The following is a 19,942-nucleotide window of genomic DNA, read 5'->3' as shown; positions in this document are numbered from 1 at the left end:
CCACTGCCGCAGAGCACCCTGCGATTAGGTCCTGAGCGACCCTGCCTCTCCATCTTCATCCTAATAACCCCCTGGGGCTGGCTGGGCCAGGCAGGGGTGCCCACAGATAAACTGGCAGAAGAAGTGTTTGGGCTGTGCAACAAAGAGGCACAACCAGGCCAGCACCCTTGTCTCCTGACTGCTGGACTTCCCATCCCCCATGGTGTTCACGGAGACCGTTGTCCTCATGTCCTTTTGGCTGGTGGCTTTGGGGTCCCTGCTGATATAAAGCAAAGAGCTCTGGCTCCCTCGGGTGCAAAATGCTAGCAACAATAAAGCAGTGCCAACCCCACCTCCCCTCAGAGGGTTGCTGTGAGGATCAAATGAGAAAGTATATTTTAAAGAGCTTTGTAAGTTGTGAAGCACAATATTAAAGACATTAAATAATGGTGTGAAGATTAAGTGGGATAGTGCACATGAAAAAGTAAAACAGTTCTTTAAAAGCTATTACTAGTTAGTTCTACTAGTAGTTTTAATATTTAGCCAGTATCATGATTAAGCCCTGGGAATATGTTAGTAAGACACAGGCCATGGCCTCAAGGGGGACTGGGGGAGACATAGGTAAGTATTTATAATGTGAGTAGACTGATAGGAAATGTAAAATGGGGTGCCCCTAAGAGCCTGTTATGGTAGAGAGAGTGTCAGGGAGACTGATGCTTGAGCTTGGACGCAGAAAGTAGACAAGTGAGGGGAGAAGATTTCAGAGAGAGACCAACGATGCATGTACGGGAGAACTGAGGTGCCGGAGTGCAGGTCTCCATCTGAGAACTGAAGGGGTTTGGCCTCCCTGGGCTTCAGGCAGGAAGGGAAAGTTCCTGAAGGGCTTTGAAGCTGATGTTGAGAAGTTTGGACTTTACCCTCTGTTGGCTCTTAAGCAGAGAGCAACCTGGTTGAATCGGCACTTCTGAAAACTTACTTTGATGACTCATTTGGAAGAAGAATGGGTGGGAGACTGGCGAGCAGTTGCTGTCCAGGCAAGGGGGCTTCAATGAAGGCAGGGCCAAGGGTACGGGGAGGAGGGGCCAGTTGTAGGAGATAATCAGGACTGGACAGGGCTCAGCGACTGCTGGGCTAAGGGAGGGCAGAAAGACGGAGAAGGATGAGAGGGCATCCAGATTTCCCCCTAACTGACTGGGCAGGCACTGTCTTCGCTCACCAAAACCAGAGATGCAGGAGGAAGGGGAGAGGGGAGGAGTTCCATTCTGGATTGAAGGTGGGTGTGGAGATGTCAGATGATGAATTGCATATGAGAGTTGACTGGGGACAGGGAGACTTGAAAAGACAGGAGGGAGGATGGATGCTGGTGAATGAGGTTCCTGAGGAGAGATGTTTAGGGCCCCAGAAAGCGGGGGAAGCAGGGGGAAGGGTCCCACAGGAGAGAAAGGTAGGGTCGGTGCGGGTGCAGGGGGCTTCCCGTGTGCCACCCACTCCCTATGAAGGGCCCTTCCCCGCTCCTTCTGCCTCTCTTCCCCCATCTGTGTTTTTCTTCCTCCAGAGACTTGTACTTGTCTTACTAGAATCAAGGTCATCACTGGCATTCCCACCCTCTCACCTATTTCCAAAACTCCTCCATAAATCTTCCCATTTTCTTTTTCTACTGCTTTTATTTGAAATTTACCTTGGACCTGACAGGTCTCACTCAAGACAATATCTTTGCCAAAAACCAAATACCAACAAATCATACCAAGGGTGCGCCAGAGTGGGTTCCGTTCTCATTTGATGTCCAGAAAGTGACTCTTCAGGATAAAAGAGAGGGCTCAGGTGCCAAGTTCTAGGCTTGAGAGCTCTCTCATGTGACCTACAGTCCTGGGACCCTGGTACTCCTCCCTGCAGGGCCACAGGGCCTCTTCCCTCCTCCTAGAGGCCCCACCAGCCCACCTCTCCCACCTGGCTCCCCCATCACGGCACAGCACCGGCCAGGGAGTGCCGCATTGCCCAAGAGCTACCAAAGGCTCACATGGCTCAAGGCCCTGATGGTTCATTGGCCTCCACACTTCCTCTCAGCCGCACATTGCTGCCAAGAAAAACCGGAGGGCAAGTGAGAAAACCAGTTGTGATCTGCGCAGTAAGCAGTGGCGGTGCAGCAGCCACGCCGCCTTCGGTGTCTCCTGGAGTCTTGGGGGTGGAAGGGGAAGCAGACACTCCAGGACCATTTTCCTGAAGCTCCAGGCCATCCAGCTGTTCTGCAGGGAGCAGCCCGGGAACCAAAGGCAGCCACCATGGCGCAAGGTAGGCAAGGCCCATGGGGCTGCTGAGCTCAGGGCCAAGGAAGTCAGAGAGACTGTAGGAAGTCAAGAGGAGCGTGGATTCAGAGGAAGGGAGGAGTAAATAAAGAACGGAGGCGGAAAGAGTAGAAACCCCCAAAACAGGAGAAATCATTGGTAGCTTGAGAACCAAGAGACCAGGTAGAGGCTGGCAGGTAAACCAGCTAAACAGCTGAGTGCCAACATGCCTGTTTCCACAGCCCCGTGGGACGGGGCAGGGCCAGGGATTAGGGGGTCAGGGCTCCTGCCCTCTCTGCCACAGCTGACCCTTTTCTTTTTTTAATAGTATTACAAGGTACTATTCTTTTTAAATTTAATTTAATTAATCTATTTATGTTTGGCTGTGTTGGGTCTTTGAGCAGGGGCTACTCTTTGTTGTGGTGCGCAGGCTTCTCATTGTGGTGGCTTCTCTTGTTGCAGATCATGGGCTCCAGGTGCACAGGCTTCAGTAGTTGTGGCACGTGGGCTCAGTAGTTGTGGCTCGCCGGCTCTAGAGCGCAGGCTCAGTAGTTAGGCGCACGGGCTTACTTGCTCCGTGGCGTGTGGGATCTTCCCGGACCAGGGGTTGAACCCGTGTCCCCTGCATTGGCAGGCAGATTCTTAACCACTCTGCCACCAGGGAAGTCCCACAGCTGACCCTTTGACACTGAACAAGTCAATTCTCTAGTTTCCAGTCCCCATGTCTGACCAATAAGGCAGGGACCAAACCATCTTGAAGTTGTCTTCCAGCTCCAGAATTCTCTGAATCTTTATTCTTCTCTTCTTCCTCCACTTCAGAGGGTCAGTGGCTCACATTCCCACCACCATCCTTCTTTCTTTCTTTCTTTTTTTTCCTTTGGCCGTGCCATGCGGCATGCGGGATCTTAGTTCTCCTACCAGGGATAGAACCCTCGCCCCCTGCAGTGGAAGTGCAGAGTCTTAACCACTGGACCACCAGGGAAGTCCTACCATCCTTCTTTCTGTATCAACTTCCTCTCTCTAGAAAGAGCTGCTATGAAGACTAAATGGTTAGTCGAAACCATTTATAAGAATGAGCTAAAAGCTCTACAAATGTAACAGCTTCATCTTCATTTACTATTTTTTGTGTTTAAATTTATTTTTTATAAATTTATTTATTTTATTTATTTATTTTTGGCTGTGTTGGGTCTTCGTTGCTGTGTGTGGGCTTTCTCTAGTTGCGGCGCATGGGCTTCTCATTGCAGTAGCTTCTCTTGTTGTGGAGCATAGGTTCTAGGTGCCTGGGCTTCAGTAGTTGTGGCACGTGGGCTCAGTAGTTGTGGCCCACGGGCTTAGTTGCTCTGCGGCATGTCGGATCTTCCCGGACCACGGATTGAACCTGTGTCCCCTGTATTGGCAGGCGGATTCTTAACCACTGTGCCACCAGGGAAGCCCCCTGTGTTTAAATTTTTATTTTTAAATTTTTATGAATTTTAATTATACAAGAAATATAATGAATACATAGTTGGAGTAAAAAAAAAAGCAATAATTACAGATAAACCTACAGCCCCCTGACTGCCACCCCAACCCAGGCTCATTTCCAGAGAAACCACTGTTACCAGTCTTTTGTCTATACATTTATATTCATATATATATATGCTCAGTGTAATGCATAGGATTATCTTGTGTTGTTTCTTATTTATTTATTTTTTTGGCATACCCATGGTATCATCATATTGTACATATTTTTCTACAACTTGATTTTTTTCCACTCAACAGTATGACTTGGAGCTCTATCCACACCCCTAAGTACCTATAGATTTAACTCAATATTTTTCACTTTGCATAGTATTCCACAGTATGGCTGTAAGTAATTTATTTATCCAGTCCTCTACCGATGGGTATTTAGGTTGTTCCCATTTTTCAGTTACACAAGCAATGTTGCAGTGCACATTCTTAAATATGCCTCTTTGTGCTCCTGTGGGAGTGTCTCTCTAGGATAGACCCTGAGATCAATTACTTTAAAAGTTCTTCCTATAATTTCCCTTCTACCTCCTTGATCATTTCACCCCATCTGCACTCCCATCAAGGAGAATAAATATGTCCAATATTAAATGTACCTCCTATTTGAATATCTGATATTTGCCTATAGCACTAATCCCTGTGCAGAGATTAACTTCACCCACGATGTATCCAGAGGATGAGATTTGGCCCCAGCGTTTGCTCTCAGGCAGATGCTGCCACACCTGTTGAGTAGTTTGGGTCACGTGTCCAACCTGAATCAGGGCCGGTTAGCAATCTCTGTCTAGTCAGTTGGTCTCCAAAAAGGGTGAGCTTCTTTTTCCTAGTAGGAAAAAGCCCAGTGCTTTCCCAGCTGGCAGTGGGTCAGATGTCCTTTCTGAACACGAGTGAAGGCCAGCAGTGGGTGGCAGCTGCCGGGTGATGGAAAGAGCACCAGACTTGGGCCAGTTACCCTAGGTTTAACCTTGGGCAAGACATTTGACCTACCTGCACCTTGGTTTTCGCATTTCCAAGTGTGGATGACATGACATTTCATCTCCCCAGTGTTGTGGTGAGTATTCCATGAGATTACTGTCCTAGAGTGCCTAGGACAGGGCCCAGCACATGTAGACTGGCCCTCAGTAGGTATTGGCTGAATCTGAAATATGAAATAAGTACAGGATGATTATATAAAAAAATAGAAAACTCTATTCAACCTAGCAAACATTGGAGTACCTACAATGTACCAATCATTATGTTTATATTTCTTATATAATAACAATAATAAAACAACAACTAGTTTATGAGAAAGGTACATGTTAACAATAATCAAAAGACCTTAAAGAAGTTAAAAGGATAAAGTTTAATATTTATTAGGGCATTTTGGTACAGTTGATTTGATTCATATTTGTTTATAATAGCTTTATTGAGGTATATAATTCATATACCATAAAGCTCACCCATATAAAGTGTACAGTTCAGTGTTTTGTTTTTCTTTTTTAGTAAATTCACAAAGTTTTGCAAGCATCACCACTAACTAGTTCCAAAACATTTTCATCACCTCAAAAAAAAAAAACCCATACCCACTAGCAGTCATGCCCTATTCTCCCTTACCCCCAGCCCCTAGCAAGCTCTAATCGACTTCTGTTGCTATGGATTTGCCTATTCTGCATATTTCATATAAACTGAATCATACAATATGTGGCCTTTTGTGTCTGGCTTCTTTCATTTAACATAACATTTTCAAGTTTCATCCATGTTATAGTATATTCAGCATTCCTTTTTTTTTCTTAAATCGTGTTTGTAACTTTTTTCTTCTTTCTTTCTGGCCGCACCGTGCAGCATGCGGAACTTCCCCGACCAGCGATCCAACCCGTGCCCCCTCCAGTGGAAGCGCGGAGTCCCAACCACTGGACCACCAGGGAAGTCCCAGCATTCCTTTTTTTATGGCTGAATAATTTTCCATTGTGTGGTTATACCACATTTCATTCATCCATTAAGAAGGTGATGGACATTTGGATTGTTTACACTTTTTGGCTATTATGTATAATGCAGTCAACATTCATGAACAGGTTTTGTGTGAACATACATTTTTCATCTCTTGGGTATATACCTAGGAATTACTAGGTCATATAGTAACTCAATGTTTAACATTTTGAGGACTGTTTTTCAAAGTGGAAGTGCCATTTTACAATCCCACCAGCAATGCATGAGGGTTCCAATTTCTCCACATCCCCACCAACACGTATTATCTGTCTTTCTTATTATAGCTCTCCTAGTGGATGTGAAGTGGTATCTCATTTGCATTCCCCTAATGATTAATTATGTTGAGCATCTTTTGTGTTTATTGGCCTTTTGCGTAGCTTCTTTGGAGAAAAGCTTACTCAGATCAGTTGCCCATTTTTTATTTGAGTTTTTTTTTTTTAATTGTTGAGTTATACAAATTCTTTATAGTGAAGGAGCATTTTGAGTTGTGGCTCTTATAGGATCAAAATACATGAACAGGCAGGGCTACCATTTGCTTGGGGGTAGATTGGCTGGAGGAGAGGGCCCATGCTGGGAGTGGTGAGAGGTGAGAATGCAAGCATAAGTTAAGGCCAGGTCTGCAGGGTCATGAGTGTCAGATTAAGGAGTGTGCCTTTTGCATGTTGGGCTGTGGACTTTTAAAGCAAAAGGATGGCCAAATCCATTGGATCATCAGCAAAGGATGATCAAATTATCTTGAGGGAAGATAATCTGGTGATGTGTTAAGGGGTGGGTGATGTGGAGAAGTAGGAAGCAGACCTGATGGAGGCTGTTACAGTCACTTGGAGTGAGGTGAGGAGGTCGGAATTGTGTTAACCTGGAAAGGGACAGATGGATACCACAGACTTTTTAAGGGAAGGAGTGAAGGGATTTATGACACAAGAGTGGATAGAGACTGAGAAGAAGATGGGTAAGTCAACTGTGATATAAGGGTTGTGAACCCAGGTGCCTAGGGACCGTGGTAGAACCACGGCCAAACATGGAGAAGTCAGAAGTGGAGCCCTTTGGGGGAGGCATACTTGGAGAACAATGAGGTCAGTCTGTGTTTTAGCGGAAGCTGCAGAAGGGTGGGAGTGGGCCTTTCTGGGACTGTCCTCAGCATCCCAGCTCCCAGGGCACTGGTCACATATAGCGTTAGTGGTAGTCAGAGAGCCAGCAAATTGCTTCAAGCATAGCAGCTAACCCAGGGACAGTTAACCTGGGACAGCTACCCCAGGGACTTGTTCCCAGATCTAGAGGCTGGTGCAGGGTCAAGTGAAACTGTTAAGTCCAAGAAAGTGGATGCTGGGGTGAATCTGGAGACATGCTAGACTGAAGGGAGCAATCAGACTTGGCCAGACCTACAAGAGGAGTCAAACAGAGGCAGAAAACTATGCACCTCCTTACGGGAGAAGGGGATAGAGGGTCAGAGAAGCAGGGAAGGAAGGGAGGAAAGAAATAAGAAAGAAGCACTTGCACACCTGGAGCCTCATTTAATCCTCATACCAACCCTGTAAGGCTGGTATCATGGATTCTATTTTACCTACTTGGAAACTGAGGCTCAGAGAGGTTAAGTTTCTTTCCCGAGTTTGCACAACTAGCAAGTGGTGGACAGGATTGGACCAGGCTCCACAACCTTGCTCTTTTGTCTGGCCCTGGCTGTCCTGTCACAGGGCTGGAGGTGGCCCTCATCGACCTCCAAAGCTCCTGGAACAACGTGCAGAACCACACGGAGGAGATCAGCTCTGACCGCCTCCTTGTTCGCCGGGGCCAGGCCTTCAACATCACCCTGTACTTCAGGAACCGGGCCTTCCAGCCAGGCCTGGACAACATCATCTTCTTGGCTGAGACTGGTAAGGACCCCGGCTGGCTCGCAGGGGTCGTGTGTGTGTGTGTTGTGGGGGATTTTGGGGGGTGGGAGGTCACCGCAGAGGTCCCCATCTCCGCTTCCCTCCTCAGGACCACTGCCAGACCTGGCCAAGGGGACTCAGGCTGTGTTCAGCCTGGCAGGTCATCGTGGCCCTAGCCCCTGGATCGCCTCACTGGAGACCACTGGGGCCACCTCCCTGGAGGTGAGCCTGTGCACCCCTCCCATGGCGGCCGTGGGTCAGTACATCTTGAAGGTTCACATCAAATCTCTACAGGGGCCTGTCATGGCCTACCAGCTTGGGGAGTTCATCCTACTCTTCAATCCCTGGTGCTCAGGTAAGGTGGGATGACCGTGTGGGTTCCCTCATCTCTGCCCCTTTGTCAGTGCCATAGACAGCCAGGCTCAAAGATTTCCAGACCCCTTCTCCCTAGCCACCCACAAATCTCCCCAATCCCACGTACTCAGCATCCACTCCCAACCACCAACAAGCAGGGTAGAGAAGCCTTGGTATTTATTTACTTATTCAGAACTTTAAAATGATGAACCAAGTCATCTTTACTTAAAAAGAAAACTATTACAATTAAGTTTGACTACTATTAACAACTACCATCATCATACATTCTAAAGTTAACTTGAGGTTTTTCATTATAAGACCAATAAGTGCATTCCATTTTAAATTTGTGGAATGAAGTACAGGGTAAAAGGAAGGAAGGAAGGAAGGAAGAAGGAAGGAAGGAAGGAAGGGAGGGAGGGAGGGAGGAAAGAGAGAGAGTGAAAGAAAAAAAGAAAGAAAAAGAAAGAGAAAGAAGAAAGAAAGGGGGGGAGGAAGGAAGGAAAGAAAGGAAGAGAGAAAGAAAGAGAAAGGAAGGAAGGGAGGGAAGAAAGAGAGAAAGAAAGAGGGAGAGAAAGAAAGAGGGAGAGAAAGAAAGAAAAGAAAGAAAGAAAGAAAGAAAGAAAAAGAAAGAAAGAAAGAAAGAAAGAAAGGGAAAGAAAGGAAGGAAGGAAGGAAGAAAGAAAGAAAGAAAAGCTCAATTTAAGGTGAAAAGTAAAACCTTATCCCAATCTCCAAGTTCCATCCTCCAGAGGAAATCCTGTTAACATTTTCTTGTGTAGCCTTGCAGAAATGTTCTATATTTTATCAAATATGTATTTATGCATATATGCATGCATGTGTGATTATACAATATATACCACAGATGGGATTATTTAATACAAAGCATGCTCTAACTTGCTTTTTTCATTTAACCATTCAACTTTGGACATATTTTCCTATCAGTACATTCTTTTTAATAGCTACGATTACTCCACTGTTTGAACGTACCAAATGTTTCTAATTAGTTCCCTACTTATGGACATTTTGGCTGTTTTTAGTGTTTGTCTTAGACAGACAAAGCTACAGAGAGTGTCCTAGCACCACATGTCCGATAATTCCCATCCTCTAAATCTGCCTTGGGGCAGGGGTAGCTCTGCAGACGTGCAGACACGGTGTGGGCAGAAGGAAGGGCGAGCCAGGAGGAGAGAGCAGGAAGAAGGGCAGGGAGGGATGAGAGTAGGGAGTGGGTCTGGTGGGCTTTGGGGGCAGAGGCCAGACTCAACCAAGCCTTACTTCTGACTTAAAGGACGCCCCCGCTTCCCTTCCTCCCTCTCCCTCTCCCCCAACCTTATCCCCAGGGGGCCTGCTGGGTCGTGCCAGAACCCAGAACCCTCACATCTCTCACCACCTCTCACTGCCCTGTCGCTGAACAGCTCAGAACTCTTACCTATCAGCCCGGTGAAGAGGCACTGCCACTGAATCAAGGAGGACAGCTGTCTGTCTGTCTCTCTGTTCTCCCAGTCTCTGTGTTTCTCTTACACACACACACGCATATCTCCCGGCCTCCAAGACTAGGGGTTTCAGACTTGTACTGAGGGCCCCCCTGAGCTGTGGGGAGGAGAGTGATGCCTGTGGGGCCTTCTCTTTTCAGGCTTGTGCCCCACCCAGGTCCCAGGGAGAACCTATAGGGGCTAGGGATTGGTAGGGGCTGAAGTCAGGATCAGTGGCTCCCCCATCACCACGGCCAAGGCATTGGCTGGGGAGCCCCACACACCCTGTCTCAGGCCACTGCTGGTCCCCACTATGGAGGGGGATGTGCGTGCTCTCAACCATGAACCTGCAGCTCTCACCACACTGGTCCAAAACCTGATAAAATGCATGTCAGCCAGGAGTCCTTCTGCACCAGCGACCCACCCCCCTCAGACTGTGTCTGAGGCTGCCTCTGAGGAAGGGGGGAGGGTACCATCACCTGAGGCTCAGGCAGGGCTTCCAGACAGTTCCAGGACACTGCAATGAGGACATCTGCCCCCACGGCCTTTTGTTTGTTTATTCTTAACTTTAAAGAGAAATTTTTTTATATCATAAAAGAGACGTGTTCATTCCAGAAAATCTAGAGAACACCAATAGGCAAAAAGAAAAAAAATACTGCTAATATCTTTTAGAAAAGGGTTCAGAATCCTCTGTTCATACACGTATGTTTTTAACAAAAGTCAATTCGTGCCCTACACATTATGTAACCTATTCAAGCTTAATATATCAAACGTAGATTTCTGTCTAAATATACAATTTTGTACCCTTCTATTAAAAGTGCACAGAATTCTGTGATGGAGATGATTATTTAACTAGTCCCTAAGGACAGGGCCTTTAGGTTGTTGCCAACTTTTCAGTGTTATAAACAGCACTCAGACGAGCAGCTTAAGTATCTAAATCTTTGCGCACTTTCTAAATACTTTGCTTAGAATAAATTCCTACAGAAGGAATGGTGAGGTCAATGCCAACCCCTAGGTTCCAGCTTTCTCATTTCCAACCAGGATTAGTTGAGTGTAGCAGAAAGAGAAGGGAACATGGACTCACATGGGCTCTGTGTTCAAATTTCACTCTACTTATGTGTGGTTTGGGCAAGTTACTTATCACTCTGAGCCTGTTTCCTCAACCTTGAAATGGGGCTAGGAGGTAAATGTGCTCTGTAAACCAAGAAATTCCACCAAAGGTAATTTTTACTTCTACCCCATGTTCCTATTGAGACTGTCGCTGGTGTTGATGGGGGGGTAGGGGTTTGGGCCTCCCCAAGACACCTCACTCATGCCCCTCTTGGAGTCAGCGGGTTCCCTCCCCAGAGCTCAGTTTCCATGGCCCTGGGCCTTCTGGGGGTGGGAATGGAACAGGAAGGGTGGCATGATTTTTCTGCTTTGTGTTCTCCCACTTTGATTCCCAGGAGACACTGTCTACTTGGACAGTGAACCCCAGAGGCAGGAGTATGTCGTGAATGATTACGGCTTCCTACCAAGGGAACAAGAACTGGATCTGTCCCTGCCCCTGGAACTATGGACAGGTGAGTCTCAGCCCTGTTCATGGCCCATCCAGGCCCTGGGCTCCTAGGGAGAGGGGAGCAGGAGCAGATGGGAGGGTGCCCTTCATGCATGCTTCACCCAGAACTGCTGACAAGTGGGAACTAAATGGCACCAGGAAGGTATGAGACATGACCCCACACATTCCTGGGAGCTAGGGGAGCAGCCATAGAAAGTTGGAAGGTGTTCTTTGCTGATCACGTCTAATTTGGACAACAGGATTTAAGGGGGAAGGACAGCTGAAGGCACCCACTCAGGAATTCCACTAAGTAAGAGGGTGAGGATGAAGGGACAACAGTGACAATGGCCATGATGGCGCCTGGTTTTTTGTTTGTTAACTGTGTTTCCAGCGGGGGCCCAGCTGCCACGCTTACTTAATCCTCACAACCCCAGGTGACAGACCCTAGGATCAGTTCTGTCGCACTGAGGAAAACTTGTCCCCTGAACATCTCATCCAGAAGCACAGCTGATGAGCAGTGGTGACGTCTCCCTCCCTATTACTATTTCTTCTTCGGTTATTTGCTTTTGAAAAAAAGTTTATTTATTTATTTGGCTGCGCAGGGTCTTAGTTGTGGCACACAGGATCTTTAGTTGCAGCATGTGGGATCTAGTTCCCTGACCAGGGATTGAACCCGGGTCCCCTGCATTGGGAGCGTGGAGTCTTAGCCACTGGACCGCCAGGGAAGTCCCTAGTTATTTGCTTTGATTACGTATCTTTTTTATTATAAAAGTAATACAGGGACTTCCCTGGCGGTCCAGTGGCTAAGAGTCCATGCTTCCACTGCAGGGGGCACGGGTTCCATCCCTGGTCAGGGAAATAAGATCCCACATGCCACGGGGCACAGCCAAAAAAATTTAAAAAGTAATACATATTCCTTTCCCTTATAGTTATTACAAAATATTGAGTATAGTTCCCTGTGCTATATAGTAGGTCCTTTTTGGTTATCTATTTTATATATAGCAGTGTGTATATATTAATCCCAAGCTCCTAATTTATAACCTATAAGGGAAAAGAATCTGAAAAAGAATATATATATATAACAATCACTGTGCTGTACACCTGAAATTAACATAACATTGTAAACCAACTATACTTCAATAAAAAAATAAAATTGGTATAAAATTTTTAAGAAGTAATACATAATTGCTTTAAAAACTTTATAGAGAAACATTACAAAAATAGGTGCCTAGAATATGAAGGTCTTTCTAAGCACTGTCACCAGCAAAATGTATGTTCCTCTACATTTTGTTTTCTATGCATATTCTAAAACATGCGATTTTATTTGTAAAAATAGCATCGTATTAATTGCAATGCTCTGCAACCCCTGCGTTACTGAAAGCCTGCCTCTCACTGAAAGCTCAGCGGACAGCAGGTGCTCCAGGAAGCCCAGTGCCAGGCCAGGGAAAGGGTTCTTAAGGCTGAGCCCCAGCACCAAAACACTCTCGGGGTAGCAGGGGAGAGGGCCAGCTCTGGCTGCTCAGAAGGGCTGTTGGCTGGAAAATCCTGAGGTGGGGCTTGTAGAGCTTGTATCGGTTTGATATGGGTCCCTCTCCTGGACTTGCCCAAATAGAACTCCAGCGCATGTAGCATCAGGCCTAGCCTCGGCCCCTGGGGTGGCTATAGTCAAGAGGAGACATGGCAGCCTCAACTGGTCCCAACTGACATCCCCAACTCCTCACTCAGCATGGGCAGATGGGGATCCTGGAGAGCCCCTGGACAGCAGTTGGCTGTCATCTGTGAGAAACAGAAGTGAGGAGTTGATACCTTCTGAGCCCTGGGTTTTCTCTCTCTCTCTCTTCTTCAGTAAACGTATATTGAATGCCTGCTCAGTGCTAGGCAAGGGACTGGGTGCTAGAAGCATGAAAATGAATGAAACACTGTCCCTGAGCCCACAGTAAAGTGGGGACTTGGTCACACAAGCAGGTCGCTTATTACGCAGTGGGGTGTGTAAAGATTGAGCGCCAGGCAGAGGGTGTTCTGGGAGCCTGGAGGAAGAGCACTTGGTTGGGCATGGGGGTGCCGGGGAAGCTTCCTGGGAGAGGGGGTGCTTGAATTGAGTTAGCCAAGTGAAGGAAGGGGGAAAATATCCCAGTCAGAGGGAAGCATGGGCAAAGACACAAAGGTGAGAAAGGGTCTGGCCTGCTGCAGGGGTTACAAGGAATCTGGTGTTGCTGGAGCAAAAAACGGTGAGACGGCGGGGGTTACTGAGACATGAGGCTGGCGAGGCAGAAGGGGGCCAGATCAGGGAGGGTCTTATGCCCCTTGCAGAGGAGGTTACAGCTTTGATCCTGTAGGCCACAGGAGCCATTGAACATTTTAAAGCAGAAAAGGGAGCCGATCAAACTGTCCCCTGGGGAAGATGGATCAGAGAAGCCTCCGAATCCTGGTTATTGCCCAGTGTTCCATGGGAATAAATGGAACACTGTCACTTACTCTCATTCAACAAAGATGCACAGAGTCACGACTATGTGCTGGGCACTGTGCCAGGTCTGGGGGTAGAGTTGTGAGAAGAACTGGAGAGAAACACGCATACAGTCAGGCAGGGAGGACAGACCTTGGCTACCGTATTGTAACTGAGTCTGATGAGTAAGAGATGTGGCCAGGGCCGTGGAGAAAAACCAGGCTCTGGCTCACGGCAAGCCTCAGAGGAAGTGGCGTTCATGACAAGCCTGAAGGATACAGAGTCAGCCTGCCTTCGGTAAAAATTTTCCATAACTCACATGCTATTAGTCAATCCAAAGCCCCACTGGATCACAGGTGCCGTGGCAAGTCGGGGCCATCACCTCAGCGCTCGCTGCCAGTGATGAGCTGGGTCAGCAGGTGTGGGTGGAAGATGAGGCAACGTGGCTTTAGCAAGAACATCCCAGGAGCTCTGTGAGTGTGGGATTAAAGGGGAGAAGAGGGAGAAACAGATGTTTCAGCCAGTCAGACTCATTGGGAAAAACTACAGGAATTTAACAGGCAGGACCTACAAACGGGGTGAGTTGTGACCCCAGAGCTTTGAGACCCTGTACCTGTCCCAGAGGCAGGGCAGTCCATGGCTGTGCTGCTAGACACAGTTTCCTTCCAAACGGGCTTGTATTCCACAAACGCACTCCATTGGAGAGCTGGGCGGGGTGGGTCATGCATTTCTTTTCATATCACGTGCGCCAAGTCTGGACACCTTGCCTCTCTGCATCTCCTCTCACAGTTTGAAGAGAATATCATAGACATCTGCCTGGAGCTGCTAGACAAGAGCCTGAACTTCCAGATCGACCCAGCCACAGACTACGCCCTGCGGGGCAGCCCCGTCCACGTCAGCAGGGTGGTGTGTGCCATGGTGAGGCTGGGTCTCGTTCTGCCCACCCAGGGCGTGTCCAGGGGGGCAGAAACTGTGCAGGGGAGCCCTGCCCACTCACGGTTGCCCCTGCAGTGAGGGAATGAAGAGTCGAGAGGCAGAGCCCCTCCAGCAAAGCCATTTTTTTTTTTTTTTTTAAGAAATTCACGTTCTTTTATTTATTTATTTATTTATTTATGACTGTGTTGAGTCTTCGTTTCTGTGCGAGGGCCCTCTCCAGCTGCGGCAAGCGGGGACCACTCCTCATCGCGGTGCGCAGGCCTCTCACCATCGCGGCCTCTCTTGTTGCGGAGCACAGGCTCCAGACACGCAGGCTCAGTAATTGTGGCTCACGGGCCCAGCTGCTCTGTGGCACGTGGGATCTTCCCAGACCAGGGCTCAAACCCGTGTCCCCTGCATTGGCAGGCAGATTCTCAACCACTGCGCCACCAGGGAAGCCCGCAAAGCCATTTTTGATGAGACTGATGAAAGAATGTGGGTAACAGGTTTTCTCAACTGAGCTCTGAAAGAGGTGGGTGTGGGCCATCACCTTCATTAATTCCAAATTGCATTTTTTGGGAAAGACTAAGTGTAGCTCTGGTTTGGGAAATGGTCTCGTTGTTTCTAAATTTCTGCTCTTAGAGCCAAGCTCTGGCTTTGCAGGGATGGGGGATGGAGGGGTTAAGAGGGTGGGTAGAAACAGAATAATAAGCTAATTAACAGTGGTACACAAGTCAGAATAGCTGGCTTCCCACCCTCACCCCTTCCCCAGCAGGTCTGGAAGCTCCCAGGTAAAATGAGATCAAAGCCTCCTGCATCTCAGGCCCAGGGTCCTTGCAAAGGCGACCCACACCTCACATCTCGTTGAGGAAAAGGCGGCTTCTAATGCTTCTACATATGACTTCTCTTCAGATCAACAGCAACGATGACCGTGGGGTGCTCAGTGGAGACTGGAGCGAGAATTACTCAGACGGCATCAGCCCCGTGGAGTGGACGGGCAGCGTGGCCGTCCTAAAGCAGTGGCATGCCACAGGCTGCCAGCCAGTGTGCTACGGGCAGTGCTGGGTCTTTGCCGCTGTCATGTGCACGGGTAGGGAGTGGAAAGGGCCCCATGGAAAGACAAAAAATACAGTGGCTCATGTCGCAACCCTCTGAACCATTCTTGTCCCAGAAATCTCACACAGTTCCCACCAAGGGACATTTGCAAGGAAGCAAAATGTCTCATCAGTGACCTCAGGCTTCACATATCTGAGCTCATTTCAGAGGGTGGTTCTGAGGTGGAAACCACACACTTCTCAGAACCCGGCGCCCTTCCCTTCTTCTGAACTTGGACAACCTAACAGAATCCTCTTAAGAGCCTGGCTGGGAATTGTCCAGGTCCAAGACAGGAATGAGGTGAGAGGCCAAGTAATTAGAAAACTTACAAACTGATTAGTGTCCTTTCTGAGCACAGAGAATGGGCTTGATGAAGATGCATACATGGGAGGGAAAGGTGTGTCTGAACAGGGGTATGGGCCACGGGGCCAGAGCAAGATGGCAGACGAAGAACAATGACCTTGAATCTAGAATTGTCACATGTTCAGAGGGCCTGGAGGTCTGGTTCAGCCCAGGGAGTTAGGGGAAGGGGGACCAAGAGAGATCAGCTTTTCAGATAGGGAGTGAATGCTACATTAGTAGAAGAAAAGCTTAAGAATTGGCACTGGGAAAGAGGGCAACTGGAAATTGGTTTGCTGGTGGCAAGAGGAGCAAGCAGAAGGAAGGGGAGGAGACTGATGAGGGAGGGAACACCTGGAAATGCGTTATATACTGGAGGTAGCAAGAGGAGGCTTTCTGCTTCACTCAGGGCCAGACTTGCTCCTGGTCCTCACCCTGCCCCCAGGCCTAGGCCGGCTCTCCACCTTCTGGCAGGCGTATCTATGTACCTGACTTGGGCCACAGTCAGGAAGTTATTCTTGTTGGCTGGGCAAAGAGGCCAAGTATGGCTTTTTCCCACAAGACTCTCTAGTCTAATCCAGGGAAGCCAGATGTGCCCACAACTTGGTGTTTATTGAGGGCTCAGGCCTTTTGTGTAGAAATTTCCTGTATGCAAAGGCTGGTGCAGTGTGCGTGTGTGTGTGCGCGTGCACGCGCGCTGGACCCATCTCCAGGCTCTCGCAGGAAGCCTATGGAGCCCCAGGCTGCTAAGAAGCAGGTGCCAGCCCCCTGTCCAAGGGCACCACGAGGTTTCTGTCAGGACCCACACAGGATGACTTCACATGGTTGGCGAGGAGGAGCTACTCCTCCGCAGCCTCACAGCCCCATCTGGAGTTGGATGCCTTGATTGCCCAGGGGTAAGAAACCAGGAATTCGACAGCTTTGATGCCCAGAGTCACAGACATTTGGGTGAACTGGGATGTTTGAGTCATCCAGGGATCAGGCATAAGACTGAAGGCAGAGAGTGGATCAATCTTGTATATGATAGAGAGGGAGCCTTCCTGGGCCTGGAAGAGCCGAGAGTCTAATGGGCCAGGTGCGTGTGTGTAGAAGGAGAGGGTCAGGGGTTCGGGTGTGGTTGTCTGGAACTGGTTGGTGAGAGAGATGGAGCCAGTGAATGGAGATTTTGCTATGAGAGCAGACCAATTAAAATGTTTATGAGAATCACGGTGCTTTAGTGACCTAGGAAGCAAAGGGTTGGGCAAAGTGGGTCAAACGTGGCCCGGTCCACCTGCAGCTCAATGAATACCAGCCTTCCCCAACAGGGCCACAATGTTGTACATTAATAAATATGTCTATCAGTTTGGAAAACTCATTTATTCATCCAACAACACATACTGAGTCCTTATGCTAGGCACGGTACTTCTAATAATCTTGGTTATAAAGATGGGTAAGACCCAGCCTCAAACCTCCACTAAAAGTCAAGGATTTAGTCAAACTCCTTAACCCAATACAGTTGCCAAAGCATGTTGTTAAAAATTATTATTATTGTTATTCTTTAACAATCACAATAGCTGACACTTACTGGGGACTTCCTTGGTGCCAGGCATTGTGCTAAAACCTTGACAGCCGAGAGTAATGGTGAAGTTTGGGTTCAAATACCAGCACTACCATTAATTGTCTGAGTAACCTTGGGCAAGTCATTTAACTTGTACCTCAGTCTCCTCAGACATATGATGGGGAAATTAATAGTACCTAACTCGTCGGGTTATTGAAAGGATTGACTGAGTTCACACATGGAGAGTGCTTAGAATAATGCCTGGCTACAGTGAGAATTCAGTAAGTTCTAGCTAGGATCACCTTGTTTGATTCCCCAGATGAGCTTTAGAGGTAGGTTCTATCATTATCTCCATTTTACAGATGAGGAAATTGAGTGGCAGAGCTAGTCTCACATCGAGGTCTGGCTGGCTGTAACCACTAGACTATACTGCTGCATGAACAATGTTAGCAGCTGCCATTTAGCCAGCATCCCCTGTGCTTAAGCCACATGCTGGGTACTTTACAATGCTCACAACCATCTGCAAAGTAGATATCATTAATTACACTTTACAGATGAGAAAACTGAGGCCTAAGGTGACCACGTGACTCTAGTCTGACTCAGAAGTGCATTCTCCCCTCTGCAGCTCTTCCTCCCTGTATGACCTGTTTTAATAACATCAGCATATTGACTTCAACTTCCTAAAGAAAAATCACAAAAAGGAGATTTTCCATGCATCAAAGATACAATTATAATTTTTTGGACAGATGTTTCCTTGACATCAATTTACTTGGCTGTTACTTTGGGAATTTCAGAGAAATCCCTGACCTACCCTCCTTCCAGCGCTCATGTCTGACTGCTCCATAGGTCTCTCTCAGTCATTAGGCTTTTCCTGTCCTGGCCGTCCACTCCTTGTGACAAGGTCAGACCCCTCAGCCCTGAGGTCTATGAAGTAGCCTGGATGCCTTGCTCTGTAACAAGGGAACAGAAGGGACAGTGATGTTCTGCTGCCTGAAAATTCTCCCCAAAACCAGGCATCAAAAAGCCACCTATGGGGCTTCCCTGGTGGCGCAGTGGTTGAGAATCCGCCTGCCAATGCAGGGGACACGGGTTCGAGCCCTGGTCTGGGAAGATCCCACATGCCGCGGAGCAACTAGGCCCGTGAGCCCCAACTACTGAGCCTGCGTGTCTGGAGCTTGTGCTCCGCAACAGGAGAGGCCGCGATAGTGAGAGGCCCGCGCACCGCGATGAAGAGTGGCCCCCGCTCGCCGCAACTAGAGAAAGCCCTCGCACAGAAACGAAGACCCAACACAGCCAAAAATAAATTAATTAATTAATTAAAAAAAAAAAAGCCACCTATGGTACTATATGATTCCATATATGTGAAATGCCCAGAATAGGCCAATTTATACAGACAGAGAGTGGATTCGTGGTTGCCTAGGGCTGGGGGGACAGGAGAATGGGAAGTGACTGCTAGTGGGAATAGAGCGTCTTTCTGAGGTGGTGAAATGGTCTGGGATTAGACAGTGAAGATTGTTACACAACCTGTGAATATATTGCACACCACTGAATTGTACACTTTAAATGGGTAAATTTTGGGCTTCCCTGGTGGCGCAGTGGTTGAGAATTGGCCTGCTAATGCAGGGGACACGGGTTCGAGCCCTGGTCTGGGAAGACCCCCCTTGCCACGGAGCAACTGGGCCCGTGAGCCACAACTACTGAGCGTGCGCGACTGGAGCCTGTGCTCCGCAACAAGAGAGGCCGTGATAGTGAGAGGCCCGCGCACCGCGATGAAGAGTGGCCCCCGCTTGCCGCAACTAGAGAAAGCCCTCGCACAGAAACGAAGACCCAACACAGCAAAAATAAATAAATAAATAAATAAATAAATAAAATTAAAAGGGTAAATTTTGTGACATGTGGATTATATCTCAATAAAGTTGTTTAAAAAAGAAAAGCCAGGCGTCCTGGGAATGTGCCTGGTCTGTCCCTGCCCACAGCTGCAGGGGGTGGGGTGGGGGCAGCCATGACTTGGGCTTGAGGGCTGGGACTCTGAGCAGGCCTACGGGCATCATCCCCTCCTCTGTAAAGCAGGGTCCTGGGCCCTGGGCCCCAGAGGAGGGTGGTGGGAAATAGCCTGGGAGATGAGGAGGCTGTGTGCTTAGGGCACCCAAAACTACCCCACATGTACATCTTTTACATACTGGATTCCCAATGATCTGGCTCGCATGTAGAGTCCTCTGCTTAAAACTATTGTGAACACCCTTGGGTTAGAAGTCATCTAAGATTTCTTCTCACTCAGTTGTATATTGGTCTCTGTGAAGTGTCTCATTATCTTCATTTCAATACAATAACTCTAGTCCTCATTGTTTTTACTGAGCCCTTCCTTCTCAAAGAAGGAACCTCAGCCAAGGTCCTGGCACATTATTTTGCCTCAACCTTTGGCTTAAGTATGAATCTACTGTTATTCCCCACTGATTTATGAGACATCAAGGACTGTATGGAATGTTCCCTCGCAGGGTGGTGGGTTAACATGTGGCAAGCACTTGGGAAAATGTCAGGCACATGCTGAGATTGACATGAGTGTTAGCTATTATACAATTAGCCTGATGCTGCCTTTTTTAAAATATAAATTTATTTATTTATTTTATTTATTTTTTGGCTGCATTGGGTCTTTGTTGCT

At 47.9% G+C, this 19,942-nt stretch overlaps 1 protein-coding gene across 1 annotated transcript in view; it reads left to right on the top strand.

The window, feature by feature from the left end:
• Window positions 1–2,258: 2,258 nt before the first annotated feature.
• TGM5 (transglutaminase 5) overlaps window positions 2,259–19,942 on the top strand; it is a gene marked incomplete at its 5' end in the record, with an annotated part of 29,217 nt that continues 11,533 nt past the window's right edge. Inside the window, 7 exon segments of the mRNA XM_082385915.1 lie at window positions 2,259–2,268; window positions 7,301–7,597; window positions 7,704–7,949; window positions 10,863–10,926; window positions 10,928–10,979; window positions 14,187–14,315; window positions 15,225–15,402. Of these exon segments, the coding sequence (XP_082242041.1) occupies window positions 2,259–2,268; window positions 7,301–7,597; window positions 7,704–7,949; window positions 10,863–10,926; window positions 10,928–10,979; window positions 14,187–14,315; window positions 15,225–15,402 (976 nt within the window).

Source organism: Balaenoptera borealis, assembly GCF_965194805.1.
Source record: "Balaenoptera borealis genome assembly, chromosome: 3".
In the NCBI taxonomy this organism is placed as follows: Eukaryota; Metazoa; Chordata; class Mammalia; order Artiodactyla; family Balaenopteridae; genus Balaenoptera; species Balaenoptera borealis.
Note: the sequence above shows the minus strand (reverse complement) of the source record. Positions and strands in the feature narration are given on the sequence as shown.